Source organism: Eurosta solidaginis, chromosome 4 (assembly GCF_040869045.1).
Source record: "Eurosta solidaginis isolate ZX-2024a chromosome 4, ASM4086904v1, whole genome shotgun sequence".
NCBI lineage: Eukaryota > Metazoa > Arthropoda > Insecta > Diptera > Tephritidae > Eurosta > Eurosta solidaginis.
This window is the reverse complement of record NC_090322.1, coordinates 172672328-172692586: the sequence shown is the minus strand read 5'-3', so window position 1 is coordinate 172692586 and position 20259 is coordinate 172672328. Positions and strand designations below refer to the sequence as shown.

At 38.5% G+C, this 20259-nt stretch overlaps 1 protein-coding gene and 1 long non-coding RNA gene across 4 annotated transcripts in view; both read right to left on the bottom strand.

The window, feature by feature from the left end:
* The window catches only part of Rbm13 (RNA-binding motif protein 13), a 123227-nt gene extending 120290 nt beyond the window's left edge, over positions 1-2937 (bottom strand). For all 3 annotated transcript variants that reach the window (XR_010953027.1, XM_067783800.1, XM_067783799.1), the window contains exons 1-3: positions 2838-2937; positions 2718-2764; positions 1915-2653 (exon numbers count right to left, since the gene is read on the bottom strand). Coding sequence is in view for 2 of the 3 variants with exons in the window: in XM_067783800.1 (XP_067639901.1) it covers positions 1915-2653; positions 2718-2764; positions 2838-2852 (801 nt within the window). In the remaining variant the exon portion in view is untranslated. The remainder of the gene's footprint in view (positions 1-1914; positions 2654-2717; positions 2765-2837) is intronic.
* Positions 2938-7292: 4355 nt separating this feature from the next.
* LOC137250643 (uncharacterized) lies at positions 7293-19558 on the bottom strand. The gene is made up of 4 exons (XR_010953026.1): positions 18800-19558; positions 18493-18709; positions 18195-18425; positions 7293-7582 (listed from the first exon to the last, which is right to left on the bottom strand). It is a non-coding gene; the product is annotated as an uncharacterized lncRNA (long non-coding RNA).
* Between the last annotated feature and the right edge of the window lie 701 nt (positions 19559-20259).

The window sequence follows — 20259 nt, the reverse complement described above, 5'->3', positions numbered from 1 at the left end:
AGTCCCAGGCCTACAGATCGATGAGCTTTGCAACACAATAAACGGCTACCTCCCTGATGTCTCCATTTTTTTCGTCTCGCGAAACCTGACATTTTCACCGACTAAATAATCGGCGACCTTATTTACAACATGGACGTCCCAAATCCCGACCATTTTGAACATCCAACAGACATCTGATTGATGAGCCAACACAGCCCAGGGGCTTAAGGAGTAATCTCCGTAAGCATTATGAGGAAATACGGCACCTGAGAACACAGCCGTATGAAGCCAAAAAACACAAGCATGTGCTCAGTGAACTCCACAAACAGGCGTCGGGAATTGCCCGGTGAATCCTATACTCAAAGAACAATACCCTAAACTTGCAGAAGCGGAACGCACATTCCCTAGGGAAACGCGAGACACTCTAGCTCAACATCGATCTGGATACTGTAACAGGTTAAACACTTACCTATCCAGAATCAACCCCGACATACCAAATGTATGCCCTGCTTGCAATGTGTCCCCACATGACAGCAACCATCTCTTCAATTATAATGTGGAACAAACGCCTCTAACACCCCTCATTATGGTCCACCTCTGTTGAAACTGCAAGTTTCCTTGGACTCCCGTTAGAGGATATTGATGACAATTTTTGAAATGTGGAACCAACGTCTCTAACACCCCTCTCATTATGGTCCACCTCTGTTGAAACTGCAAGTTTCCTTGGACTCCCGTTAGAGGATATTGATGACAATTTGTGATGTTGTTGTTGTAGCGATAAGGTTGCTCCCCGAAGGCTTTGGGGAGTGTTATCGATGTAATGGTCCTTTGCCGGATACAGATCCGGTACGCTCCGGTACCACAGCACCATTAAGGTGCTAGCCCGACCATCTCGGGAACGATTTATGTGGCCACATTAAACCTTCAGGCCATCCCCACCCTCCCCTATTGAATGGGGCGAAGCACTGCTACCACAAGAAAACGAAGTATCTGTTGTCATCGAGTAGAGTCAGCGCATACGCGCCTTGGCAGCCATAATTACAAAATAGTAAGAGACTTCGTTTATTTGGGAACCAGTATTAACATTAACAACATCAGCTCTGAAATCCTGCGAAGAATCACTTTTGCCGATAAATGCTACTCTAGACCAGGAAGTCAACTGAAAAGTAAAGTCTTCTCTCGGCAAACGAAAATCATGCTCTACAAGTCACTTAACGTACCCTTCCTGCTATGTGGTGCAGAAGCATGGGCCATGACATCAGATGAAGCGGCTCTGGGAATTTTCGAGAGAAAAGTTCTTCGAAAGATTTATGGACCTCCACGAGTTGGCGATCGCGAGTACCGAAAAAGATTTAATGATGAGCTGTACGAACTTTACGCAGACATCAACATAGTAAAGCAAATTAAAACGCAGCGGATAGGGTTAGACCATGTTATGCCAATGAAAGAAGACGCGAAGTGTTTTTATCGGAATCCGCCTATGGAAGCGGATGAAGAGAGCGGACCCCACTCCGCTAGAAGAAGCAGATGGAAAACGATTTAAACTTCCTTGGCGTGACCAATTGGCGCCAGTTGGACGAGCGAAGAAGCGATTGGCCCGCCTTGTTGGACGGCCATAACCGTTTAAACGGTTGAGCGCCAATTAAGTATCCTTAGCCCGACCATCTCGGGAATGATTTAATATGATCACGTTGAACCTTCTAGACCATACCGCCCACCCCCTAGTTCCATGAGAAACTTGGTGTCGCCTGAGCTTGGCCTGCTAGATATGTGTGAGATACATTCATATTTGAATTAGGTTGCGAAAGTTGTAAATTGCGTTTATTAACCCCTTGCAACCCCAACCGGTTAAGTAGGCGATGTATTGGCGCCTCTTATTGACTTAAATTTATTTGGTTAAACCATGAAATTTATGAAGTTAATGAAGCTACTCACCTCAATATCATCACCAGCATTAACATCATCACTATCCGATGCAGCAAAATCACTATCAACTTCGATTTCTTCCCGCTCACCCGTATCACTGTCGTCATCTTCATCCGCTGAGTCAGCTTCCACAAACTCTTCGTCCACCAATTCGCGCCGCACTTCTTCATCCAATTCCATTTCTTTTTCCACTTCGCGCTCGTCTTCTTCGCTAGCCTCCTCATCTTCAACCTCTTCCGCTTCCAAAGCTTTACTGAATGCTGTTTGCGGGAAATTGTAAATATCTTGATAAGTACCACTTTTCAAACGTTCTAAGAGCTCTTTTTCAATGTGATTATCAATTTTAGCGGCAATCAACGCTTTTTGTTCCCGCCTTGCTTCTCGTCTTTCAATTTTTCTTGATAGTGGTACTATAAGCTTTTGCCGCCTTAATTTCAACTTTCGCATTCGTATAAGGTATTGTGTTATTTTCAGGAAACGTTGCTTATTTTTGGCAATCATATATTTTGGCCAAAACACCAAATTTTCATTAATTTGTGTTATGGCTTTTTCAAAGTTCCGCGACAATTTCACACGCTCCCACATTTTGCTTGGCAAATGCGCTCGTTCAGCAGTCTTCATGTACAGGTAAATTATTCCTTTGTCTTCGCGTACGGTGGCATATTGTGAATTGGCCAGTGGACAAGTGCGTCGCGTACAGAGACCGGTTATATTGTATTCATGCCGACAAAAAGTACGTGTATCAGTTCTAATGAAGCAAAGACGAAAATTAAAGGGTTTTACATGTGAAAACGCCCATTTGGTTATCTTACTTGACTTTATGTGAGCAAAATGATTTGTTTATGATGCTCCACACCACCTGTAAATGTAAACAATTATATATATATATACGCCAACATAATTATTTTCTTAATACAAGGGTTATTACTCACATCGTCGTGCTGCATTGTATTATGCTACCTTTTCTAAAAAATGATTATTTAATTCCAATTCCTACACGTGCGATCAGACATCAACAAATGTCAAATTCTGTCAGCTGTTCATTGCTTAAAGTGCTGCCAGCTTGCTTGGTTTTCAGCATGGAGCTCTATAGGTGACAGGATATAAAGCTTTTATATACACTATCCTTCAATTTAAGGCTTCAATAAACGTTTGTAAGAATATCCAAATTGACTATTCAGCCTGAAACTGATGTCTCTACGTACAGTCTTTTTTTCTTTTACTACTGCTCACCCTTATACACCAATACATATATATGGCAATGATTTACGCTTGTCAACAAAAGAGTGAAAAACTTCCACCGGTTCAACTCAGACAACTCTCATTCATTGCGGAATTTTCAACTGATATCCAGCACATCAAAGGAGCCGATAATGTCGTTGCTGATACACTCTCACGAGTTGAAGCTGTTTCTGCACCGTTGCATTACAAGTTACTGGTTGAATCTCAAGAAGAAGACGATGAACTTAAGAGAATTACCCAGGAAAATTCTTCTCTCTGTATTCTGGTTCCTCACTTACTGTGTTTTGTGATACATCAACAGGAAAAGCTCGGCCTTTCATCACATCAACGTTTCGTCGTTCTGTTTTTGATCAGCTACATAACCTGAGCCATCCAGGTGCCAACGCTTCGCTCAAGCTAATCAGCGATCGTTTTGTGTGGCCGTCAATGAATAAAGACTGTTGGGGCTCGTGCTTGTAATTATTGTCAACGATCAAAAATTTCACGCCATGTTCATGCTTCACTTCAAAATTTTGAAACTCCAACAAAGAGATTTTCCCATATTCACATTGATCTGATTGGTCTACTTCCACTTGCATGTTCTTTTCGATATTGCTTGACTGTCATCGATCGTTTTACTCGATGGCCTAAGGTATATCCTTTGCAGAACATAACTGCAGTTAATGTGACTCATGCACTTTTGGATTGTTGGATATCTCGTTCAGATCGTGGAGCTCAATTTTCTTCTCATCTTTTCGAAATTTTTGTTAAACAATTCGGAATTCGACATAATTTCACTACAAGTTGGCATCCTGCTGCAAATGGTTTAGTCGAACGATTACATCGTCACTTGAAAGCCGCAATCATGGCTCATTCCGACATTGACTGGGTTCGGGCTTTGCCTCTAGTTCTACTTGGAATTCGCTCAGCTTTTAAAGAAGATATCAAGGCTACTTCCTCTGAAATGGTTTATGGTGAGACGATTCGTTTGCCATTTGAGTTTCTTTCTTCAAGTTTTGGACATAAAATTTCCGATGATACAAGCAGTTTTCTGTCAAGTTTACGTGAATTTATGTCGCGCTTACGTCCACTTCCAGCATCAAGACACTGCCAACTCGGAGTTTTTGTTTTCAAGGAACTCTCGAAATGCAGTCACGCCTTTCTCAAAGTTGGGCCATTTCTTAAAGCACTCCAGCCTCCATACACCGGGCTGTATGGAATAATTAATCGTGATAGAAACAGTCACACTCAAAATTCAAAATGAACCAACTAAAGTCTCTATTGATCGTGTAAAACCAGCTTTTGTTATTCGAGATGACATTAGCCGTGTTTTTTAACACGCGTATATCCGTTTACGCTTAAGACTGCCAAGAGACAAGTTTTTATGTCGCTTGTGAAATAGTAGAATATAAAATCAGTACTTCCAAATTTCAATAAGTAGTTTTTATCGACTTTTTTAGTCTGGTTTACCATCTCTTATTAAATAACAAAATGTCAGCAGGAGAAATGTAAGTACTTTTGTGTAAATATTATAAAGAATTTTAAATAACGCATATTTACTCAATTTTTTCAGAAAAGAATCAAGGAAACGTTGGACGAAGGAGGAGACGCTTCTTTCGTTGCAGTGCTACAGTGCGCGAAAGGACGAGTTTAAGTATAGCAGGAAAAAGAAGTATGCTTACGTGAACGTGTTGGAAGATATGTTTGGACGAGGCTTTTTGGTATGTTACTTTTACAAAATTTTGTATTCAAAAGGTTGATTATGTTTTATATTGATTTTGTAGGATTCCACTGTAACAATAAAGGCGTTGGAGGCGAAGATGCGCACACTTTTGATAGCGTATAAAAGCGACAAGGACAACAGGCAGACCGGTGCGTAATATTGCAAAGCTCCATTTATGGAAGAAATGAATGAAATTTTGGGTCGTGAGCCAATAATCTCAAATTCTCACAGCCTGAATTTAGGCTCAAGAATTCAAAGGCCATTATCTGAGCGCTGTTCGTTGGCTGCTGTTGGTAAATATTTCACTAATTGGTTATCTATTAGTTTCTTTTAAATACAATATTTGTTTATATTTATTGATAGTCATGTTTACTTCGTGATACCCTGTTGTTGTCCAGTGAAGACTCATCATCGAACACAGAGTCTCAGCGCAATATAGCTTGCACATCAAGGTGTTTGTCGACTTGTAATCACGATCCTTTAGGAGATGTGCCAGCGTCCAGTGGAAACTCATTTCCTTAAGCCAAGGAATTCACACTTTTGTGTACTCAGTGCATCTGTTGTATAAACTCGGGAGAGCGTGAGCATAATGTGTTGTGAAGTACCTGAAAAATGCTGAAATACATTTAATCAAATTCATTTGCTTAAATATATTAGTAAACAACTTGTACGTATGTTACACTTACACTTCAATATTTCTACAATCATCTTCAATTGTTGCTAAATCGTGATAAATAGCATTTTTCAGGTACTTCACAACACATTATGCTCACGCTCTCCCAAGTTTATACAACAGATGCACTGAGTACACAAAAGCGTGAATATCACGATCGAAAAAATAAGTGCTTCTTAAGATTTCTGAAACTTGACATAAATTTTCTTGAGCAAAAATTCAAGTCGAAGGTCGGAAGTCTTAAGCTGAAGCAATTGCTCAATTTTTATTAAGATGCAAATGAATTTTAAAATTAAAAAAGTAAAAAAAAACAATGAATTTAAAATGTGATAAGCAATGAATTTAAAAACTTAGTGATAGTCTATTTATTTCGAAATTCAGGGCTAAGGCTAAATCAAGTATTTAAAAAAAAATAATCGTTAGTATTTTAGAATTTTAAAATAAAAAAATTAAAAAAAAAACAACAATGGATTTAAAATGTGATGAGCAATGAATTTAAAAACTTAGTGATAGTGTATTCATTTCGCAGGGCTAAGAGTAAATTAAGTATTTAAAAAAAAAATTAAAATAATCGTTAGTATTTTAGGCAAGTAAGCGAATTTATAAACTGAATTATGTTATGAATGTGTGTAAATATGTATGTAAATTTAAAATGATTGAATTGAGGAATATTATTTTGTGATAATTAGACAAATATATTTTGAATTTGATAATTTAATTTTGTTACAAAAAACAAGACTATATATGGACTACTGAATGGAATACCTCGGCTGCTAGTTCGAAAACTATTTCAGAGTTTGTTTGGAAAATGCCATGCTTCTGAAATAGGGCGATTTCGAACTGGAAGCCGAGGTATTCCACTCAGCAGTCGATATAGTAATAAATAAATGTATATACATGAAGTCAGCAAATTTAAATGTATTTTATGAATTAATTTAAATTTTTGTCAATCGTGTAACACAGTACCTGTTTTAAGACAGCATACAAAACAGTTAATTAAATAAAGCATACAAGTTTAATTTTACTTCTGTTATAGTATTCAGCATTGTGGGCCCATTGGGAAACCATTATATTTTGCGATAGGTCGTTTTCGGGCCTTAATACCAAGATCCATCAGCTAAAAGTGACTACATTAGGAATGGTATTTTCGAATCAAGAAGTTCAAGAAAATTGTGGATAGGGTAGATGTCTTTGTTCAATATTACAGCTTTTGTTTCTAGATGGCGACCGCATCGGAAATTCGCCAGGCCTGCTTTTGAATCCGTAGTAGCGAATATCCTACCCGGACGTTACTATTATGCGTATCCCTCCATCACACTAATCTCTTTTCTTACCCTCTTTATTTTCCTTTCTAACTTTGCCTCTATTACTACTGTTGCCCTTACCATCTACCTCTACCTTTTATCTCTACCCCAGTTTAGGCCAATACCTCGGGAGCAGAATAAGATATTGAAATAAAAACCATCATTTATTCATATCTTTCGTTTGAAACCCATATCGTTCAAACAAAAATCATCGGAGGTACCTCTGGTATATATATAGCTTTCTATCTCCAGAACAGAGCATGGGTATATAAACCCTCGTTGTATGGTCTCCGGGGTCCATATTTAGGTAGATATCTCCAGGCCGTGGTTACCAAAAAGTATGAAATATATTTAGCTACGTTCTCGCATACCTACAATATTTGTATTTGTACATACAAAATTCGCTTCAGTAATTTCTGAAGTTGTTCCAGTAAAACCATGACACGAGATTATTATATATAATAAATACATTTTAATTCTGATTTTAAATCATACATTAAGCCAGCAAATTATATTATTTATGGCATTCAAAGGTTTTTAGTGTAGTAAGGAAGTCTCATGTTGGGACTTTTGTTCTCTAAAACTCCAGGCAGTGGAATCATTGTGTCCTTACCGATTAGCTTATATTCGATTCCCGGATGAACTTTCCTTCGAGACTCCCTAGAAGGGATATTTATTGCTTTCATCATATCTTTGTCGATTCAACGTACTGGTAGGGGATACACGTATTGAATTATAACTATTGTTACGGTGACGCTGTAATAGAAAAAAAACTTATTAAAATACCAATATGGTAATGAGTGGTAGTTTTGACTTTAGGGCACTATTAACTTTGTCATTTTCAACATCAATTAAAACAAGGAAGGACGGGACATACCTTTCATGAACGTAGCTGAACTAAGGAAGCGAATTTTTAGATAAAAATTAAATTAAAAAGTAGGTAATTTGTGTGAGAATACAAAGATTCACGTTTCTTGTGGTGTGCATGACATAGCTATGAATCACTTATCTGAAGAACATATGACGTATACGTAAGTATTTCATGAAATTTTAAACTTGTAGCTTTTAAAATGGGCCATCGGTTTGTATTGGGCATAGAGTATATCACCATCACAGGACGGTGCTCGCGGCACTTGACTTGTCAAAAGCTTTTGACACAGTCAAACACAGCACGCTACTCCAATACATACATATATATTAGGCTCACACATGTCTGTTTCTAAACAGATGGACTGCTAATTATCTGAATGGTTAGCAAGCGTCGGTTCAATTTAGGAACGAAATCTCAAAGCTAAGGAAAATTAAAGAGGGTTGTTGTTGTTGTAGAGATAAGGTTGCTCAACGAAGGCTTTGTGGAGTGTTATCGATGTGATGGTCCATTGCCGGATACAGATTCGGTACGCTCCGGTAACACAGCACCATTAAGGTGCTAGCGCGATCATCTCGGGAACGATTTATGTGGCCACGTTAAACCATCAGGCCATCCCTCTCTCCCCATCCCTAAGTTCCATGAGGAGCTTGGGGTCGCCAGAGCCTCGTCTGTTAGTGAAACAGGATTCGCCGCGGATAGGTGAAGTTGACAATTGGGTTTAGAGAAGCTATATATTGCGCTGGCAACTTGAATGGTTGCGCTGTACAGCCCTTTGAATCTGGTATTTCAGTTGCCTCTTACGACAGGCATACCTACCGCGGGTATATTCTGACCCCCTGGGGGTCCCGCTGGGGGTGCCACAGGATGGTGTCCAATCCCCGCCTAATCTCATTTCTACATATCAAGGTTCCCTTCCCACCAGAAGGAGTTACAATCATTTCCTATGCCGGCGACTGCACGATTATGGCAATGGAACCTGGCCCTTCAATGGATGAATTAGTTTCTGAGGTAAATAGCTATCTCCTCGATATTTCTAGTTTCGATCAGGATCTACATTTTGGTGAGCATGGAGCCGTAATTGTACCGAAAATCCAGGGCCGTAATAAAACGTCAAATCCTTTGCTGGTAGTACTTGGGGAAAATACAAATAAACGCTCATTACCACATACAAAGCAATTGGCCAACCGATTGCATGCTACGCGTCCCCTATATGGTCGCCAAGCCTAAAGCCTACTCACTGGAAGAAGCTACAGGCCTGCCAAAATACTGCTCTCAGAACCGCAACGGCAGTCTTCTTATGTCCCCAGAACACCATCTACATAATGAGGCGAGAATACTCCCCATTAGAGAGAGAAATGAAATGCTAACCAAGCAACTCCAGAAACCTGGGAATCCCAACAGACATCTGATTGATGAGCCTACACCGCCAAAGGGGCTTAAGGAGGCATCTCCGTAAGCATTATGAGGAAATACAGCATCTGAGAACGCAGCCGTAGGAAGCTAAAAAACACAAGCAGGTCCTCAGTGAAATCCACAAACAGGCGTCGGACCTCTATGACAGGAATTGTCCATTGAATCATGTACTCAAAAAACAATACCCAAAACTAGCAGAGGAAACGCGCGTCACTCTAGCTCAGCTTCGATCTGAGTACTGTAACAGGTTAAACTCTTAGCTATCCAGAATCAACCCCGACATACAAAACATATGTCCTGCTTGTAACGTGTCCCCACATGACACCGACCATCTCTTCAAATGTATTGTGGAACCAACGCCTCTAACACCCCTCTCATTATAGTCCACCCCTGTTGAAACAGAATGTTTCCTTGGACATTGATGACAATTTGTGATCGGCCGCACCTATTGGATGGGGCGAAGCACAGCTATAACAACAACAGCAGGCGGACAACCCGGAAAGAGAGGCAGCAACTGGGCGGACAGTAGGGGTGAGATCTTGGCGGATCAAATAGAAGAAACGACGTTTTGCACAATAAACGGAGACGCCCCCACACGTATGGTAGGAAGCTGTCACAGTTCGCCGGATATTTCAATCGTGAGCGCAGAACTCGCAAACTGCGTCACCTGGCAGCCGATGGTAACATTGGCATCCGACCACCTGCCTATACTTATTTCGCTCGAGCGTTCTGCCGACTTCATCATCACAGAAAAACGCACTTTCATTAACTTTAAAAAAGGAAAGTGGGACGAATATAAATCCTTTACAGACAACCGCTTTGCTGCCCGCCAAGGGGAGCGTGCTTTCCGCAAGGTCATGGAATCCGCCTCGGCTCGTTTCATTCCCGCCGGTAGAATTCCCGAAATTCGGCCCCACTTCCCGGCGGAGGCCGCAAATAAGGGATTGTTTGGGGATGAGCACAAGCGGGCGAAATGGGAGGAGCACCTAAGCGGTTGTAACCTCTCTGCCGGTGTAGGTTAACTTTGGTTCACCTTAAGTCCCTATCGAAACCGTCTAGGCACAATGACAAAGTTTCCATCGCCTTTGGCGATAAAGTGCTGTCGGATATATAATGCATTCCGCGGTCGAAAAGGATAGACGGAGGGCCAACAGACTCGCACATAAACATAATTTCAGCGCGTCACCAATTACCATCACCGCCAAAGAGGTTGAGGATGTCATCGGTCAGGCTAAACCATCCAAAGCAGTCGGCAGGGCGGAATAGCCATGCCGGTGCTTAAAAGCCTAGGGAAAGAGGGTTTCAAATATTTAGCACATGTCTTCAGCCTGTCTGTTTCCACCTTTGTCATACCCGAAAAATGGAAAATGGCCCAGGTGGTCCCGCTACTAAATCCTAACATAGGAGAGTCAAATCGCCCGATATCTATCCTATGAATATGAAATAAAGATACCACGTGACTATAAACCAAAATTATTTATAACAGGCATGCAGTTTGAAAAGAATAGAGATGACCTGATCGAGTGTCTAAGAAAGCAAAACAAATGCCTAGAACAGGGTGAAATAAAAATTATTAAGCAATATAATGTTAAAACTAGCAACAAAAACTATTACAACGCAATATTGGAGGTGGACGAGGAAATGTTTACTAATGCTTTAAAATTGGATAAGCTCAACGTAGGATGGGAAAGGTGCAAAGTTTACGATGGCGTTGATGTGACAACGTGTTTCAAATGCAGAGGATACAATCACAAGGCGACTGAATGCAAAAACGAGGAAGTTTGTACTAAATGCTTGGGTAAGCATAAGACCATTGAATGTAATGAACAACCAGCAAACAAGTGTATAAACTGCATAAAGGCAAATGAGAAGTTAAATCTAGGACTAGATGTCAATCACTCGTGCAATAGCAGACAGTGCCCAGTCTACCTAAAGCACTTGAATGCAAAAAAACAAAGGCTAGGATACTAGCAGCGAACACCCGACGCACTGATAAGCCCGCCACAATTCAATGAGATACCGCTGAAGAAAATTCGATACAAAGAAAGACTGCAGACTAGACACAATGAACTTAAGTGCATATACTTGAATATTAACAGCATAGTATCAAACAAATGTGAACTGGAAGTGTTGGCTGAAGTACATACACCAAGTATCATATTATGTTCGGAAACGTGTACAACGAAAGATGTTGAAGACAGCGAATTAGAAATAGCATCGTATAATATGGTTAGATGCGACTCGCACAGCAGGCATACAGGAGGAGTACTAGTGTATGTTCATAGGGCAGTGGAGATAAATGTAATTTATAATGCTAGTGTCAATATGAACTTATGGTGCATTATAATAAAATTGAAAAAGGTCGATAAAAAGTGGCAAATAGGGGTTCTGTATCATTCACCAAGCACAAGTGATTCAGCGTTTATCGAGTACCTAAATGAAATATTAATCGATAAATTTGAAAGAAGTAAATGTAATATACTAATCGGGGATTTTAATATAAACATGACTACATACTACATATCAACATATAGTACAAAATTGAATGAGATATTTTCTGTGATGGGTATGACCCAAAAAGTAGAATTTAATACTCGAATTACAGATGCAAGTGCATCTAAAATTGATTTATTATATTCAAATTCAGATGAAATACAGTGCAATAATTTGCCTGCATACAAAATTTAAGATCACGAAACAATAATGTTCAATATTAAAACGTCTAAATCATACCAGATGAGAATGACCAAGAAAATCACAGCTTGGGATAAATATAATAGTGAAATCTTAATAAGCATCCTGAGATCATGTAACTTCAACATAAATGAAAACCTACTAATTGATGAGAAAGTCGAATTAGTGAACAACATAATAATGCAAGCTATGGAAAGTTTAACGTATGAAAAAGAAGTTCATATCAAGCTTATGAATAAATGGTACGACAGAGAACTGACGCAAATGAATAAATGCAAATATAATAATTATAAGCTTGCGATACAAACAGGTGATTGGAACGAATATAAAAATATAAATCGTATCTACAAAAAGCTAGTAAAAATAAAGAAAGTTAAATATATGGAAAATAAAGTCGAAATGAATGAAAATAACGCCAGAGAAATGTGGAAACATCTTAAGCAAGCGGTTTGCTTAACGAGAGATAACGAAGGGATTAAAAAGGCGATAATAGATGGTATGATGGTAGAAAATGAAACTGAGCTGGCAAATGGTCTAAATAGGTTCTTTATAAATAGCGTAATTGAAATTAATAACATCATAGAACCTTGCCGTGTAGCATTAAGTGATGTACAAGTCAATTCTAGATTAAAGTTTGCCAAAATAACAACAGATGAAGTTATTAATATTGTGAAAGAGTTCAAATACAAAATAGGCGGCAGAAAACTTATATCTGATGGAGTACTTAAAGACTGTATATCGTATACAGGATATTTCTACGCACAAATAATCAATAACAGCCTAGAAGAGGGTCTTGTACCAGAAAAGTGGAAAACGTCAACGGTGATACCAGTGTAAAAAGTTAAAAAGACAGTAAAACCTGAAGAACTTAGACCCATAAACACCCTGCCTAGTGATTGTAAAATACTTGAAGCTTATGTTAAGAACCAGTTAACGAAATACATTGAAGATAATAATATACTAGCCCACCAGCTGTCAGGCTTTAGAAAGAAACATTCATGTGAGACAGCTCTTAATTTGGTGATACATGACTGGAAAGAAGAGTTAAATAAAAAAAAAAGTGGTTGTTTCAGTCTTCCTAGACCTCAAACGAGCTTTTGAAACAGTGGATAGGGAGATCTTAATCAAAAAATGGAACGTATTGGTATAACTGGTGTAGAACTTGACTGGTTTCGCAGCTATTTGAAGCAGAGGAGACAGAAAACGGTTATAAATAGCGTGATGTCTGATGAATTGGAAGTACCCATAGGGTTACCACAAGGCTCAGTTTTGGCACCGATACTGTTCTTAATTTATATTAATGATATAGTTAACGCTATTGAAGGTTGTGAAATTAAACTATTCGCTGATGATGCATTAATAATGATTAGTGAGAATAATATTAATTCTGCACTTTCTAAAATACAACATGAACTGAATAACCTGTATAAATGGTTGTGCGGAAATAGACTGAAACTTAATATAAATAAAACGAAATTTATGATAATAACAAGGAGGAACGTTAATGAGGATATAATTGGTTTAAAAATAAATGATGAAAGCATACAAAAAGTTGACAGTATAAAATATTTGGAAATTATAATTGATAACAAACTCAAGTTTGAAGAACATATAAACTACACAGTCCAGAAAGTTGCGAAAAAAATTGGGGTTATGCAGAGAACATCCAAATATATTCAAAAAAAGTACAAAATAATTATATATAAGTCCATTATAGAACCGCACTTTGTAAACTGCCCATCTATTCTATTCATTGTGTCAGACAAAGAAATAGATAAACTTCAAAAGATGCAAAACAGATGTATGAGATTTATTCTTAAAAAACCTAGAGATACTCGTACGGCTGATATGCTGAAAAGTTTGAACTGGTTAAGTGTAAAGCAAAAGATTTTTTTTCACGCTATGAAGTTTATATTTAATATTAAAAGTGAAAATGTACCTGAATATCTAAGTAAAAACGTAGTATTAGTTAAGCAAACACATAACATTAATACAAGGAATAAACACAATTTCAAACTGCCTTTATTCAGAACTGAAATAGATCAGCAAAATATTTTTTATAAAGGTCTAAAAAGTTTCAATGAACTGCCTATAGATATAAAAAGTTGTAATGAAATCGGAGCTTTTAAAGCAACACTTTATGAATTTTGTAAAACCTTAGCAATAAGATAGTAAATTATAATATAATTTAATTTATGAATTAGGCTTTTTTGCCGTAATAAATAAATGAAATGAAATGAAAATGAAATCGCCAGTAGCCGAGACGCTTGAAGCCATTTTGCTCCCCTACTTCAAAGCAAATTTGCAGCTAGCCTGTCATCATCATGGCTTCATAAAACTCCATAGCACCACCACCGCGCTAAATGTCATCGGCACCCAGATAAATTGCGGTTTAAATCAAAACCCCCACCGTAGAACAATACTCGTTGCGCTAGACCTATCAAAAGCTTTTGATACGGTCAACCATGGCACGTTACTGCAAGACCTGGAAGGGTCTACTCTTCCCCTATGACTTAAAAGGTGGACCGTAAATTATCTGGGTGGTCGGCAGGCATCGGTGCAATTTAAAAATGAAACATCTAAACCAAGAAGAATTAAACAGGGGGTGCCTCAGAGTGGTATCCTATCCCTACTTTTGTTTAATTTCTACATATCTAAGCTACCTTCGCCACCAGAAGGAGTTACTATCGTTTCCTACGCCGATGACTGCACAATAATGGCCACAGGCCCAGGGCCACAGATCGATGAGCTTTGCAACACAATAAACGGCTACCTCCCTGATCTCTCCAGTTTTTCGCCTCGTGAAACCTGGGCATCCCAACAGACATCTGATTAATTAGCCAACACCGCCTAGGGACTTAAGGAGTAATCTCCGTAAGCACTTTGAGGAAATACGGCACCTGACAACTCAGCCGTATGAAACAAAAAAAACACAAGCAGGTCCTTGGTGAACTCCACAAACAGGCGTCGGACCTTTATGCCAGGAATTGCCCGGTGAATCCAGTACTCAAAGGACAGTACCCAAAACTTGCGGAAGAGGAACGCATACTCCCCAGGGAAACGCGAGTCACTCCGGCTGAACTTCGTTCTGGATACTGTAACAGGCTAAACTCTCACCTATCCAGAATCAACCCCGACATACAAAATGTATGCCCCGCTTGCAATGTGTCCCCACATGACACCAACCATCTCTTTAATTGTAATGTGGAACCAACGCCTCTAACACCCCTTGCATTATGGTCCACCCCTGTTGAAACAGCAAGTTTCCTTGGACTTCCGTTAGAGGATATTGATGACAATTTGTGATCGGTCACATCTATTGGATGGGGCGAAGCACTGCTACAATAAGAACAACAGAGGCAGCAACTGCATCACCCATCGATCCCGATCCGTTCCTGCCAGTTGGCTTACAGGGGCATTTATTAGTAGAAGGGAGGGAGAAGAGAGAACACTGGAGCAATACGCCAGGTTTCAGAAAATCTAAAATACTGTTTGGAGGTTATAGCACAAGTCGCTACAGGACAATAATAGACCTGTCGCAAGATAACCTAAGAATCCCAAGAGCTGTTCTATTTGATTTTTTTTTTCTCGGCCGTTGTGGCAGCGCACTGCCCTCAAGTGGCCCGATGAAACCAGGCTAATCCTGTTTTTTTTTTTTTTAATTCATACATACTTTTTTTTTTGTTTTTTTTTTTTTTTATTTTTTTTACTTTTATTTTTTTTTTTGTATCCTAATTCTTATTTATGTGTTACTTATAATTTTTTTGTTACCGAGTCTTTGAGAGGCAGTGGCTTCTTAAGCGCCGAGATCTAAAACCACTCAGCTACAGAGAAACTCATCAGCTGAGAAATATAGATTCACAAAATACAATAGACTAAAAGTATAAATATAATTTTTTAATTATTAAGAGAAGATAGAACCGTCTTTTTTATGGCAAAGAGCGAGTCCGAAACATCAATTATTCTCGAGTGAGAGTTATAATCTTCACACAAACATAGAAAAGGTTCGTGTAGTTGGAAATTGCTTCTGCATTGTTTAAGAATTATAGGTTTATAATGCCTTGAAACTCGGCATGGAACATTCAAGTTTACTTCGTTCAATAGAAATGGGCTTGAAATCGATCCATTTAAAAGTTTAGCCATAAATAGTACACCTACCATTTCTCTACGACTTGCAAGGGTAGGAAGATTTATTAGTTTTAATCGATTAGTGTAAGGAGGAAGATTATACGGAGAGTCCCATTGAAGATTTCTAAAGGCAAAAAGTAAAAACTGTTTTTGAATTGATTCTAGTCTATCCACATGAACTTGATAACGCGGATTCCAAATTATCGATCCATATTCTAATATCGGCCTCACCAATGATGTAAAAAGGGTTTTTGTAACGTAAGGATCACCAAACTCCTTTGCCCATCTCTTCACAAATGCTAAAACTCCTCTCGCTTTATTGACTGTGGCATTAATATGAGGGTTGAAACTAAGTTCGCAATTCATTGTAACTCCCAAGTCGACAAAAACATCAACGCTTTCCAGAGTTTGGCCATTAATTGTGTAGGAAGCTGGCTGTATGTTCCCACGTGAAAAACACATGGATTTACATTTTTCTATGTTGAGTGGCATAAAATTCGCATTACACCAAGTAACTAAACGATTTAAATCCGCCTGGAGTACAGAACGTTCTTCAACCGACGCGTATGACTTAAAAAGTTTTACGTCGTCGGCATACATTAAAATTTTAGAATATTTTATAGTTGTGGAAACATCGTTTATAAAGATCAAAAACAGAATAGGACCGAGATGGCTGCCCTGAGGCAAACCGGAGGGAACATCGATGACATTCGAACAATTTTTTTTTTAAATGACTCTTTGAGTTCTACCGCAAAGATAGGAGATCCAGCGAGTTAGGCCAGGTTGAAAACCAAGCAATTCGAGTTTATAAACAAGTAATGAGTGGCGTACTTTGTCGAATGCTTTGCTGAAATCAGTGTATATAACGTCGGTATGATGATTGTTTCTAAACCCATTAAAGACGTGAGTTGTAAATTCAAGCCAATTGGTTGTGGTTGATTTGGCTCTACAAAAGCCATGCTGAGAAATATCTATCAATGTAGAAATCGAAAATGTAAGGTGATTAGTAACGATTGCTTCGAAAAGCTTAGGGATAGCGGAGAGCTTTGCTATTCCACGATAGTTTTCAATAGACGACTTGCTTCCTTTTTTATGGAGTGGGATAAGAAAAGATTCCTTCCAAGCCATCGGGAAAATGCCATTTTTTAAAGAGAGGTTAAACAGATCAGGAAGGGGCTGGTAAATGTATTCCGCACATTTTTTAAGAAATCATGTTGGGATCAAATCGGGACCGTATTTGAAAGATTCTTTTAGGGTCTTTAGATGTAGTAGAACATCTTCAGGCAGCAAATGTGGGGCATATTTTGAGTTACTAGAATGGAGCTCATACGGATAATTTGTGGTGATGAATCAACCACAGCAGAGTAATTAGAGTGAAAGAATTGAGCGAAGAAGTTTGCAATCTCTTGATCGTGGCTGGAAATGCTATTTCTAAACTTCATGGCAGAAGGAAATCCGTTAGTTCTGCGTTTAGAATTTACGAAATCATAAAAAGACTTCGGGTGGCAAATAATGTTTCTTTTAATTTTACATATGTAAGCTTTATAACACTTTTTATTAAGTTCAAAATACTTATGACGGAAAATAACGTACTGTGCATAATGAGAATGTAAACCGGTTCTCTTATATAATTTGAATAAACGTGATTTCTTATTTTTTAAAGCTTTTAAAACTTTAGTAAACCAGGCTTGCACTGGTTCAATGTACGAGCATTTGCGTTTGGGCAAATATCGAGGCCAAGTTATCTCAGAAAGCTCTTTATTTAAATTGTTGAAATTAGTTTTGGAAAAATCAAAGCATCTGGTAGAGGCACATGTTTTGTTAGTGCAGCCGACTTCGTTGCTTATGATTTCGTAAGTTATCTCAAGAGAAGGATGGTAAACGTCTTCTGGCAAAACAAGAGGTTCACACCGATTTATAGAGAATTTAGATATGACGTCAACAAATGCTAAGTCTAAGAATTTTCCATACTTATTCGGAAAGAAGTTGATTTGATTAAGGCAAAGATCAGTAATTCCATCCAAAAAGTCATTGTTATGCATCTTGGGTGATACGGGGACAATATTGTGATCAACGGTATTCCAAGATATATGTGGCAGTTTAAAGTCGCCTAAAACAATCATTGAGTCCGTGTACTTTATCATCGAAGTGACTGATTGTAACAGTGAAATATGGTTGATTATAAACCAAAGCATGACAAATTATCACTAACAAATGCATACATGTTGTTTATATATTTAAAATAGTAGGCAATTTACTTACCCTTTCTGGTGTGATGATTCCTGGACAATCGGGTCTGACTAGACGCGATTTATTTTGCCTTAAGACAGCGTGTTTAACGCGAACTATATCATGTTAGGGCACTCCTTTGGTGAGGCAAACAACCAAAGAAATTTCTGCTTCTAATGCTTCTAGGATAGCAGCAGCAGCTCCCGGTGGCGGCACATAAATAACAGTTGCATGCCGATCAGTTGCCTTTTTTGCTTCGGCTTCCTATTAAATTTTAATTCACATTACATTATCTACAATTCAATTTTTAATCAATACAAATATAAATTACCGAAGCAAATACTGGCAAACCAAGATGCGTAGTTCCACCCTTTTTTGGGGAAATACATCCAACCAGTTTGATACCGTATTCCAAAACGTTTGGTTGTAGAAAGTACCTTGTATAAAGGTAACTCCTTGGCAAATAAAACGTGAATCTGCACCTAATTGTAGGTTTCCTCTTATTTTGGCATATTCAGAGCTGAATCGCACCCCGGCAGAGATGTTATCTATTAAATTAATATAACACTTTTTTTATTATTTAAAAATTCACATACGTATGAATGAATAGCAGAAAATAACAAATGTTGTTGTTGTACCGATGACACTCTCCGTTATGGACTTTGTTGGTCCTTTGCCGGATGCAGATCGGGTACGTTCCGGAAACAAGCACCATTAAAGTACTAGCCCGACCACCTCGGGAGCGATTTAGTATGACCACATGAAACCTTCTAGGCCATTCCGTTGATTCTATATAACTTAACATTATTTCGGGCGAAAGCCGCCAACGCAGAAAGGTGTTCTGTCATTTAGAAGTGCTTGAACAAAGCACAAGAATTTTTCCTTTTTACACACCAGGTTAAGCGAGAGCTTGTAAGAATTTTTTTAACATTTCAGCAATTATATTTTTTCTGCGTTTTAATGTTTTCCGGAATAATTACTGAACTGTCATAAATAAACAAAAAAAAATATGTATACGAATACAGTTCTGCCAAGTTTTTGTGGCATTTTGACATTTGCGGGGCAGTGCTGCCAAATCTTTTATATGGCTATGCGCAACTGTCGATGGCCGTTTTTTTTTTACCCGTAAACGTAAACGTATATACGCGTGTTAAAAAACACGGCTATTGTTTCAACACCTATTCCTACTTCTACATTAGTTCCTGTTTCAACGTCTGTACCTGCTCCTGTTCCTACAAATGCACCAGTTCCAGAATGCACGACCTGGTCTGGCAGGAAAATTCGATTTCGAGAAATTTTGGATTTGTAGCCAAATTCTCTACCAAGGCGGGTAGTGTGGCGGTGCAGTTCAAGTTTTCAGAACAAAAGTGTTGCTTAGCAACTAACATTGGTAGTAGTGCAGTTTACGGTACCCACCCTAAAGTTTGGCCAAGATTTTCGAGTGAGGTATCAAAAGACGCGTATTAATCTCGAGAACAATAATCCGAAGGCGGAAAAGAAAAATTGTATCTCTGTCCGGGAATATTTGTAGTTGAAGTTGGCGATTTTAATGTGGTTGTTGTTGTGTTTATACCCACAAAAAAAATTGTGCATCACCGTGGCGGTAGCCACGGCTATACCACACACCCGGACTTGGCATGGCGTAGTCCCAGGGTTATTTTTTATTTATTATTTTATTTTTTATAAGCGCGGCCGAAGGCCGCCAACGCAGAAAGGTGTTCTGCGCAAAAAATACTATGGATCCCACCCCCGGTTTCGGAGGGACCCGTGGTCTTTTTTCGGTTATTCGTTAATATCTATTGAACGGGTAAAAAATGTAAACTTCCGCTTTCGGATTCTTGATCTAGACGTGAATACGCGTCTTCTGATACCTCACTCGAAAATTGTTGCCCAAATTTCGGTGGGTACCGTAAACTGCACTATTACCCTAACATTTAAATTTTATATTGTTCAACAAGTGTTCATAGTTGAGTCAGTCATTAAATATTTTTCATAGTATTGTATGTATTGTATTTATTTGAAAATTTGTTCCTAGCACAACAATTTTGACAAATTATTTAACAGTGCTAGTCATGAATAGCATGAGCTATAAAAATTG